This window comes from Colobus angolensis, unplaced genomic scaffold (genome assembly GCF_000951035.1).
Source record: "Colobus angolensis palliatus isolate OR3802 unplaced genomic scaffold, Cang.pa_1.0 Scaffold22, whole genome shotgun sequence".
Classification (NCBI taxonomy): Eukaryota; Metazoa; Chordata; class Mammalia; order Primates; family Cercopithecidae; genus Colobus; species Colobus angolensis.
Window position 1 is genome coordinate 5,010,582 of NW_012115377.1, and position 10,865 is coordinate 5,021,446.

Here is a 10,865-nt window from a genome sequence, read left to right on the forward strand (position 1 = left end):
AAAAAAAAAAAAAAAAAGAATGTCTTCCTGTTTCAGAGGGGACATCTCTGGACTCTCCTCTCCTCTGAGGGGCTATCTCAGAGCTCTTCCACACCAGATATGCTCTCTCTAGGGTCTCTCTTTCCTGAGGGCTAACTCAGTAATGTTCTCCTTCAACTGGGGTATCTGAGCTATTTGTTCCCAAGTCAGTATCTCAGAGGTCTTGCTATATATTTAGTGGGGGAGTCTACATCAGGGGTCTCCACGTAGGTTATTTCATGAGTCTCCTCACATGAGTGGTTTTCTTCCAGGGTACTTCACTAGGTAACTGTGTTTCTATGATCTCCTAAAGGGGCTATCTGCAGCCTCCAGCCTCTCTTCTCCAGGGGTTATCTCAGGCATCTCTCTACATCAGAAGGCATCAATCCTGTGTTATGGACCTTGGAGTGCTTCCCACACTAAGGAGGCTGTCTCAGGAGTTTCTATTCCCTAGGGGCTCTTAGGAATTTTCTTGCACTAGAAATATAGGAAGGATGCATCAGAGATCCCTGCTGGCAGCAAGGAGCTATCTCAGGGTCTGTGAGAAAGGCTCTCCAACTCTCTTTGCAAGTTGAGTGCTGGCTCTGGGATCCCCTTACGTCATGGAGTCTACCTGGAGGTCTGCCTCAATGGTTTCTTCACACCAGGGCTCTCCATGATCAATAGTCCTGCAATGGCAGGCCTTTCTTTCTTTTCTTTTCTTTTTTTTTTCTTTTTTTGAGATGGAGTCTTGCTCTGTCGCCAGGCTAGAGTACAGTGGCGCGATCTCGGCTTACTGCAACCTCTGCCTCCCAGGTTCAAAAGATTCTCCTGCCTCAGCCTCCAGCTTAGCTGGGACTACAGGCGCACGCCACCATGCCCAGCTAATTTTTGCATTTTTAGTAGAGACGGGGTTTCACCACGTTGGCCAGGATGGTCTCGATCTCTTGACCTTGTGATCCATCTGCCTCAGCTTTCCAAAGTGCTGGGATTACAGGCATGAGCCACCGCGCCTGGCCAACGGCAGGGCTTTCTATGAGTTGAGTAGAAGGGCTATCTCGAAGTTCCCTATGATCAGTTGAGGGTCCATATCTCAGGTTTCTCCACATCATAGGAGCTGTCTCTGGTGTCTGCATCTCTTAAGGGACTACCCTGATGTCTTCATGATTGTCAGAGGGCTATCTCAGCTTTCTGTGACCTAGGGAAGAGTTAGCTCAAGGTATCCCTGATCAGAAAAGGAATAATAACAATAATAATAATAATTATTATTATTATTATTTTGGCGACAGGATCACACTCTGTTGTTCAGGCTAGAGTGCGGTGGCACAGTCACAGCACACTGCAGCCTTGACCTCCTGGGCTCAAGGGATCTCTCCTGCCTCAGCCTCTTAAGCACCACCATGCCTGGCTAATTTTTAAATTTTTTGTAGAGATGGGGGTCTCGCTGTGTTGCTTAGGCTGGTCTTGAACTCCTGGCCTCAAGCAATCCTTCCACCTTGGCTTCCCAAAGTGCTGGTACTACAGGCATGAGCCACCACGCCCAGCCAGAAAAGGAATTATAACTGAATTTCTTGATTTCATTGAGTTTAACCTAGGGTCCCATCCTCCAAGGTCTATCTCAGGGATCTCTTGCCAGTGGAGAGTCTGTCCCAGCAATCACTGTGACTTGTGGGGAAGGGCTTGCCCAGGTCCACAATTAGCAGAGGGGCTATCTCTGGATTCTCCATTTATAATGAGGGCTACTTCAGGGACCTCTGTGGTCATCAGAGGGACTGTCTCAAGATTCTCTCAGACTGGGAGGAAGGTCTATCTCAGGAATGTTTACGTTGAGCAGAGAGGCTGTATCTTCGGTCTTCTCATATATTGGAAGCCATGTCAAAGGCATACTCACGTTAAGGGCAATATCTCAGCAGTCTACTCTGTGACTACTAGAAGGACCATTTCAGGACGCCCACGACAAACATACATACCATTTCCGGGCTTACCCTTATCTTGGAAGCTATGTTGGGGTCTGCCTCCCTAAAGGGTTCAACTCAGGGGCCTATGCCTAGTGGAGGGGCCATCTCAGAGAACTTTAGGTCTGGGGTCATAGGGTTTTTCCATAAAGGGCCAGATAGTAAATGTTTCAGGCTTTGCTGGCCACATATGGCCCCATTGCAACTCTTCGACTCTGCTGCGTGTGAGCAGCCATAATGATATGCAAATACATGAATGTGGCTTTGTACCAATAAAACTTTATTTACAAAAATAAATGTGGCCAGCCTGGTGCAGTGGCTTACGCCTGTAATCTTAGCACTTTGGGAGGCTGAGGCGGGAGGATCACTTGAGTTCAGGAGTTTGAGACCAGCCTGGCCAACATGGGGAAAGCCCATTTCTACTGAAAATACAAAAAATTAGCCAGGCGTGGTAGCACCCACCTGTAGTCCCAGCTACTTGGGAGGCTGAGGCAGGAGAATCGCTTCAGCCTGGGAGGTGGAGGTTGCAGTGGGCTGAGATTTCGCCACTGCACACTGCACTCCAGCCTGGGTAAAAGAGTGAGACTCTGTCTCAAAAAAAAAAAAGAAAGGCCGGTTGCGATGGCTCACGCTTGTAATCCCAGCACTTTGGGAGGCCGAGGTGGGCAGATCACGAGGTCAGGAGATCGAGACCATCCTGGCTAACACAATGAAACCCTGTCTCTACTAAAAATACAAAAAAAAAATTAGCTGGGTGTGGTGGCGGGCGCCTGTAGTCCCAGCTACTCGGGAGGCTGAGGCTGGAGAATGGTGTGAACCCAGGAGGCGGAGCTTGCAGTGAGCGGAGACCAAGCCAGTGTACTCCAGCCCGGGAGACAGAGCAAGATTCCGTCTCAAAAAAAAAAAAAAAAAATGGTGGCTGGCCTGATTTGGCCAGCGGGCCAGAGATTACTGTATGTGAGCCCTGGGGAAAGGGGTATGTAGGGGTCTCAGGTTTGCCTGAGCCTTCTTCCTGTCCCCCTCACCCCCCGGCACCCCTCCCCTCCCACCAGGATTCTGCGCATCCAGAAAGAGACCCCCACGCTGCAGCGGAAGGAGCCCCCTCCGGCAGTGCTGGAAGCTGACCTGACCGAGGGCGACCTGGCTAACTCCCATCTGCCCTCGGAAGTGCTTTATATGCTCAAGAACGTCCGGTCAGTGTTGGGGTGCAGGTGGGGGTGGAGGACTACAGACGTGGGGCCGCCCTGACCTCCAGCCTCTGTCCCCCACTGCCTGTCCAACAGGGTGCTGGGCCACTTCGAGAAGCCGCTCTTCCTGGAGCTCTGCCGCCACATGGTCTTCCAGCGGCTGGGCCAGGGTGACTACGTCTTCCGGCCGGGCCAGCCAGATGCCAGCATCTACGTGGTGCAGGACGGGCTACTGGAGCTCTGTCTGCCGGGGCCTGTGAGTGGGCCTCCCCAGGGCTGCTGCAGGAGGATGGGTGGTGGGGATGGGCAGCAGTCATTGGTCTGCAGGGCTGGTCTTTAGAGATGTGTCATCGGGAGTCAGGGGAACGGGGGTGACCAAGGACATTTGGGGTGGTCTGCATGGTTGCTCAGTAGTTACAGGTATTGAATGCCTGCTGGTTGGAAGGCTTGGCAGGTTTCCCTGAGAAGGGATGGGTGGTGTCAGCGATCATTGGGATGGATGAGGGAGTGACATGCCAGTCACCAGGGTGAGGCCACCAAGGGTCCCTGGTCCCCTGTGTCTCAGGACGGGAAGGAGTGTGTGGTGAAGGAAGTGGTTCCCGGGGACAGCGTCAACAGCCTTCTCAGCATCCTGGATGTCATCACCGTGAGTGACCAGTCCCTGGGGCAGGGGGGCTGGGGTGCGAGGACCCACCCAAGAGACTAGGTTGAAGGAAATCACCGGGTCCCCAATCTCTGATTCATCCCTGATGCTGCCGATGGCCCCTCCTGGGACTGGCGCCAGGAAGGATTGGGAGACTAGCGAGGGGGAATCACAGCCCCTGCCCTTGTCTCTCTTCACACGCTCTTCTCTCCCCCAGGGTCACCAGCATCCCCAGCGGACCGTGTCTGCCCGGGCGGCCCGGGATTCCACAGTGCTGCGCCTGCCGGTGGAAGCGTTCTCCGCGGTCTTCACCAAGTACCCCGAGAGCTTGGTGCGGGTCGTGCAGGTCAGCGGGCCTTCGCCTCCCGTCACCCCCTGAGGGACCCCACCCTGGCCCCCACCCATTCCAGGCTCCAAGGGCAGAGGCCCAGCAGCCAGCAGGCGCTGGAGCTGTGGTTATCGGCCTGGAGCAGCCAGATGTCCGCAGCCGCGGACTCCTCCCTTAGCTGCCTCGCCCCATTTCCCCAGACTGTGGGTCTCTCATGGTTCCCGCCCCACCCCTTATGCTGCGAACTAGCCTTGCCCACTATCTGGCCCTGCCCCTGACCCCGCCCCATCTTATGGCCACGCCCCTCGAGCCCTGCAGATCATCATGGTGCGGCTGCAGCGAGTCACCTTCCTGGCGCTGCACAACTACCTGGGTCTGACCAACGAGCTCTTCAGCCACGTGAGTGGGTGGCGGGGAGCAAGCACTAGGGGGATGGGGGCGGGATCAATATGGAACTCCCAGGACAGGCCACAAGCTGTTCTCTGCCCCCAGGAGATCCAGCCGCTGCGTCTGTTCCCCAGCCCTGGCCTCCCAACTCGCACCAGCCCTGTGCGGGGCTCCAAGAGGATGGTCAGCACCTCAGCTACAGACGAGCCCAGGGAGACCCCAGGTCGGCCACCTGACCCCACCGGGGCCCCACTGCCTGGACCTACAGGTACCCAGGGACCCGAGGTGGGACCCAGCCTTGCCCAATCTCCCAGGAAGCCCCATCTCAGCCCCCAGACCCTTTTTCTTTTCTACAAAGAGTCAGCCTGACCCTGTCTAGCCCCACAGGGACCCCATAGCTGGGTACCCATGTCTGACTCCTGACTGGTACCCAGAAAGCTCTGGCCTCATCCCCAAGGACCCGTTGGAATTGCTTTAACTAGTTCATCAGTCCCCAGCGTCTCCTTATCTCCCAACTTGCTAATCTGCCTTGTGGCTCTGACGAGCAGGAGCCTGAACATGTGTCTCCCCCAGGGGACCCCGTGAAGCCCACATCCCTGGAAACCACCTCGGCGCCTCTGCTGAGCCGCTGCGTCTCCATGCCAGGGGACATCTCAGGTTTGGAGCACTGGGTCTGGAGGGAGGGCCATGGGGCTTCCAGATTTGAGTCCAGGTCCACCGCCTGCCCATCTTGACTTTTTTTTTTAATCTGCGAAATGGGAATACTGCCAGCACTTCCCCGGGCACTTTTTTGTAGGTATTCATTGAGATAGTGCTTCTCCCACCTGTGTTTAGAAGGATTCAGAGGGAGAGTGCAGACATTGATTGGTCATGTCTGCTACAGCAGTGGCCCATGGCACATTGGTATCCATTAGTCTCAGACTGCAACTGTGGTTACTCTCATCTTTTCTTTTCTTTTGAGACCTGTCTCCCAGCCTGGAGTGCAATGGTGCTGTCATAGCTCACTGCAGCCTTGAACTCCTGTGCTCAAGTGATCCTCCAGCCCCAGCCTCCCAAATAGCTAGAACTACAGGCCTATACCACCATATCCTGCTCATTTTTTAAAAATCTTACTATCATCTTTATGGCTTTTGTTGCCCCCCTGCCCCCCTGCCCACCTGCAGGCTTGCAGGGTGGCCCCCGCTCCGACTTCGACATGGCCTATGAGCGTGGCCGGATCTCCGTGTCCCTGCAGGAAGAGGCCTCCGGGGGGTCCCAGGCAACCCCCGCTCGGGTAAGGCCTGGGACCCTGGCCGGTGGTGGAGCCCGCTGGGGAAGGTGGCTGGGAGGGAGCATCAGGAGGTCACAAGCCTGCCCCACTCAGACCCCCACTCAGGAGCCCCGTGAGCAGCCAGCAGGCGCCTGCGAATACAGCTACTGTGAGGATGAGTCGGCCACCGGCGGCTGCCCCTTCGGGCCCTACCAGGGTCGCCAGACCAGCAGCATCTTTGAGGCAGCAAAGCGGGAGCTGGCCAAGCTGATGCGGATCGAGGTGGGCGGCCGAGGGGAGCTGGGCCCAGGGTGCGAGGGAGGCCTGGCTGCCCCCATCTCAACCCCCTTCCCTCCCCAGGACCCCTCCCTCCTGAACAGCCGAGTCTTGCTGCACCATGCTAAAGCCGGCACCATCATTGCCCGCCAGGGAGACCAGGTAAGGCTGATCCCTGACCTGTAACCATGCCACCTGAGATCATTCCCTCTGACTTCTGTGACCTCTGATCGCTGCCCTTTGACTGTAAGACCAGCACCTTCTCCCATAGAAGCAGACCTCTCTCATCCTATCATTTCCAACCTCTAACCCTTGGATCCTGTGACCCCCACCCCCAACCCCACCCTGTGTCCTCTGGACCTGTCAACTCTTCACCTGTGACCCCCTGAACCTTTCGTCCTAGGACCCCAACTCCGAGATCTCTCCTGCCTGCCCTGGCTCTTCCTGTAATTCTGTTTTCTGAACTTCTGATCCTGCAGTATTTGCTAACGTGTCTGCTTCTCACACTGACCGCTGCCAGGATAGGGGCTCGATAAATGGCTACAAATTGCCATCTGGCCCTGGAAGGCCATGAACCAGCACTGGGGGTGGGGTTTCAGGGCCTTGTGGAAGCACCCAGGATGTGTAGGAAAATATATCCCCACTATTCTGTCCACTGTTCATATGGGGAAACTGAGACCTGTCAAGGGTTAGTGACCCGACTACCAGCTGAAAGTCAAGAAGTCCCAGGGTAGGAGGAGGAGGAGGAGGAGGAAGAAGAGGAAAGTTAAAAGCCACACTCTGCCCCTAGAGTGTGGCAGATGATCTAGAAGGTTCTCTGCTTCCTCATCAGTGGAATGGGGTAATAAAGAAGAGATGCCCAGTTTGCAGAACCCCAATGAGCCTTTTTTTTTTTTTTTTTTTGAGACAGAATCTTGCTCTTGTTGCCCAGGCTAGAGTGCAGTGGTGCAATCTCAGTTCACTGCAACCTCCACTTCCTGGGTTCAAGCAATTCTCCTGCCTCAGCCTCCCAAATAGCTGGGATTACAGGGCTGTGCCAGCATGCCTGGCTAATTTTTGTATTTTTAGTAGAGATGGGGTTTCGCCATGTTGGCCAGGCTGGTCTCAAACTCCTGACCTCAGGTGATCCGCCTGCCTCGGCCTCCCAAAGAGCTGGGATTACAGGCATGAGCCACCATGCCCGGCCTGCTGCGACATTTTTGATTGTTAGGATTTCACCGGGTACTGTTTCTGACACCTGGTGGGTAGAGACCAGGGATGCTCAAATGTACAGAGCAGCAGGCTGGAACCATCCAGTCTATTATCCACAGTGTGAAGTTTGTAAGAGTGACAGGTGGCCAGGGAGGGGGTTTAGCAGCAGCTTACTGTGAGGAGGGCCTGCGGTGACAGTGAGCTGTCATAGGCATTGGGACCCTAGCACTGCCCCAGGCTCGGGGGAGAGAAGCCTGGGGCAAGGTCGGGGTGGGGTGAGAGCTGTGGTCCTACTGTTAGCCAGCTAGGGTGTTGCTGTGTCACTTGACCCAGTGACTCTGCTGTCCCCTTGAACCACCCATGGCAGGGATGGGCTTTTTTCTGGAGAGGAAGTCGAGGCTTTTGCGAGCTGTTCTTAGTACAACTGAGGAAGTAAGGTTACCTTGTGGCTTCTTTGGGGGCCCCGGGCCCTGCTTATCTGGGAGACTGTTGGCCACAACCCAGCCCTGGCCTGTCAGTGTACCAGGCTGGTCTGCAGCCCCTCAGAGCTTCTCTGGGTTGGCAAGACTTTTGTTAGGGACCCCTGCTTTCCTGTGCTTCTCCTTGAAACTTTTTTTTTTTTTTTGAGACCAAGTCTTGCTCTGTTGCCCAGGCTGGAGCGCATGGTACGATCTTGGCTCACTGCAACCTCCGTCTTCCGGATTCAAGCGATTCTCCCACCTCAGCCTCCCTAGAAGCTGGGACTACAGGCACGTGCCACCACACCTGGCTAATTTTTATAGTTTCAGTAGAGACAGGGTTTCACCCTGTTGGCCAGGCTGGTCTCAAACTCCTGGCCTCAAGTGATCCACTCGCCTCACCCTCCCAAAGTGCTGGGATTACACGCGTGAGCCACTGCGCCTGGCCAGTCTGGAAATTCTGTCTTAGAAGGTTCCAGCATGTGTTTATATCTCCTGGGACTGCGCCTCACCCAGGGGTCCCTGCAGTGTTTTGGCAGGTGGAGCTTCACTGGGTGCCAGACAGGTTGGTGTGGTGGATAAAGAAGGAATCTCTCCATTTCTGGGCAGTTTCAGTTCCTTATTTATAAAGGGGTGGAACAGGAAGGTGTCTAGCTGGTCAGGCTACCCAAAGAAGAAAGAAACATGTGTTTACCCAGCATTTGCCCCATCCCGAACCGTGTGCTGCCAGCTGGACAAGAGGCAGGAAAAGGCCTGGGCATAGTGGCTCACGTCTGTAATCCCAGTACCTTGGGAGGCCGAGGTGAGCGCATCACTTGAGGTCAGGAGTTTGAGACCATCCTGGCCAACATGGTAAAACCCTATCTCTACTAAAAATACAAAAATTAGCCAGGCGTGGTGGCAGATGCCTGTAGTCCCAGCTACTCGAGAGGCTGAGGCGGGAGAATCGCTTGAACCCAGGAGACAGGTTGCAGTGAGCTGAGATCGCACCCCAGGACTCCAGCCTGGGCAACGAGTGAGACCCTGTCTCAAAAAAACAAAAACAAAAAAAAATGTGGACAGGGAAAGCCCTTAGTGGTCCCTGCCCTTGGGCAGCCCACAGTATTCTGAGACATGACTCACCAAAGGATTACACAAATTCTTGTAAAATCATAAGTGCTTAGTGCTACAAAGGAGATGATCTTGGCACTACAAAGTCTGGCTTAGACAGGGTGGCACCTCTAAGGCCATGACCTAAGAAGGAAGGAGGGGGAGGAACAAACTGGATGCAGTTGTTGGAAAGGTCATTCTAGGCAGAAGGAAGAGCTTGTGCAAATGTTGTGTGGTGGGAAGAAATAGGTTGATCTCTAAGAAATAAAAAAGGGAGTCGGTGAGCCTCAAGTGGAACAATATTTTTTTTGGGGGGTGTAATGGTTTTATTGAGCTATAATTCACGTATTATACAGTTTACCCATTTAAAGTATATACTTTAGTTTAGACTGGGTGCAGTGGCTCATGCCTGTAATCCCAACACTTTCGAAGGCCAAGGCGGGAGGATCTCTCGAGTCCGGGAGTTCAAGACCAGCCTGGGCAACACGGCAAAACCCAGTCTCTACAAAAAACAAACAAAATTAGCCACGCATGGTGGCGCATGCCTGTGATCCCAGCTACACAGGAAGCTGAGGCAGGCATGAGCCACCGCACCTGGCCATGCCCGCCTAATTTTTGTATTTTTAGTAGAGACAGGGTTTCGCCATGTTGGCCAGGATGGTCTCGAACTCCTGACCTCAGGTGATCCACTTGCCTCAGCCTCCTAAAGTGCCAGAATTACAGGCCTGAGTCACTGCACCTAGTCTTATGTAAGGTTTCTGTGTAGACATATGTTTTATTTATTTTTTTAAAGGTGGGGTCTCACTATGTTTCCCAGGCTGGTCTCAAACTCCTGGGCTCAAGTGATCCTCCCACCTTGGCCTCCCAAAGTGCTTGGACATATGTTTTTATTTCTCTTGGGTATATACCCAGGAGTTGAACTGCTGGGTTATAAGCCAACTCTATTTTTTTTTTTTTTTTTAGAGGGCTTCTCGCTATGTCGCCCAGGCTGGAGTGCAGTGGTGCAATCTTGGCTCACTGCAACCTCCTCCTCCTAGATTCAAGCAATTCTCCTGTCTCAGCCTCCTGAGTAGCTGGGATTACAGGCACATGCCGCCATGCCTAGCTAATTTTTGTATTTTTAGTAGAGAAACGGTTTCACCATATTGGTCAGGCTGGTCTCAAACTCCTGACCTCAAGTGATCCGTCCGCCTCAGCTTCCCAAAGTGCTGGGATTACAGACATGAGGCACCACGGCCAGCCTCTATTTTTAATTTTTTTAAGCACTGTTATTTTGTTTGTTTGTTTCTTTGCTAGACTGTTCTCCAAAGCAGCGGCACCATCTTACATTTCCACTGGCAGTGTATGTGAATTCCAGACCTACATTCTAACACGTTGTAATTCTAGCCATCTCTGTGGGTGTGAAGTGTAATTGTGGTTTTGCTTTGCATTTCTCTAATGACTTGATGTTGAACAGCTTTTTATGCACCTCGTGGCCATTTGTATATCTTCTTTGGAGAAGTATCTATTCAGATCTTTTGCCCAATTTACTCTTTTTTTTTTTAGAGACGAGGGTCTCGCTATGTTGCGCAGGCTGGTCTCCAACTCCTGGGCTCAAACTATCAAGCAGTCCTTCTGCCTTGGCCTCCCAAAGTGCTGGGATTGCAGGCGTAAGACACTGCACCTGGCCTTTAACTTATTTTAGAGACGGGGTCTTGCACTGTAGCCCAAGCTTCTATCATAGCTCACTGCAGCCTCAAACATCTGGGCTCAAGCAGTCCTCCTGCCTCAGCCTCCAGAGTAGCCAGGACTATAGACACATGCTACCATGCCTGGCTAATTTAATTTTTTTTTCTTTTTTTTTTTATAGAGACAGGGTCTCACTATGTTGCCCAGGCTGGTCTCAAACTCTTGGGCTCAAGCGATCTTCACACCTAGTCCTCTCAAAGTGCTGGGATTACAGTTGTGGGCCACCCAGCCTCTTCAGTATACTTTAAATCAGAGGTGTCCAATCTTTTGGCTTCCCTGGGCCACATTGGAAGAATAATTGTCTTGGGCCACGCATAAAATACACTAACACTAGCTGGGCGTAGTGGCACACACCTGTAATCCCAGCATTTTGAGAG

General features: G+C 53.2%; 1 protein-coding gene across 2 annotated transcripts in view; it reads left to right on the top strand.

Moving 5' to 3' along the window:
- PNPLA6 (patatin-like phospholipase domain containing 6) overlaps positions 1–10,865 on the top strand; it is a 28,664-nt gene that overhangs the window by 3,279 nt on the left and 14,520 nt on the right. For both annotated transcript variants that reach the window (XM_011943565.1, XM_011943566.1), the window contains 10 exons: positions 3,005–3,145; positions 3,236–3,395; positions 3,705–3,785; positions 4,000–4,128; positions 4,429–4,509; positions 4,603–4,765; positions 5,071–5,154; positions 5,661–5,770; positions 5,861–6,028; positions 6,107–6,184. In XM_011943565.1, the coding sequence (XP_011798955.1) occupies positions 3,005–3,145; positions 3,236–3,395; positions 3,705–3,785; positions 4,000–4,128; positions 4,429–4,509; positions 4,603–4,765; positions 5,071–5,154; positions 5,661–5,770; positions 5,861–6,028; positions 6,107–6,184 (1,195 nt within the window). The remainder of the gene's footprint in view (positions 1–3,004; positions 3,146–3,235; positions 3,396–3,704; positions 3,786–3,999; positions 4,129–4,428; positions 4,510–4,602; positions 4,766–5,070; positions 5,155–5,660; positions 5,771–5,860; positions 6,029–6,106; positions 6,185–10,865) is intronic.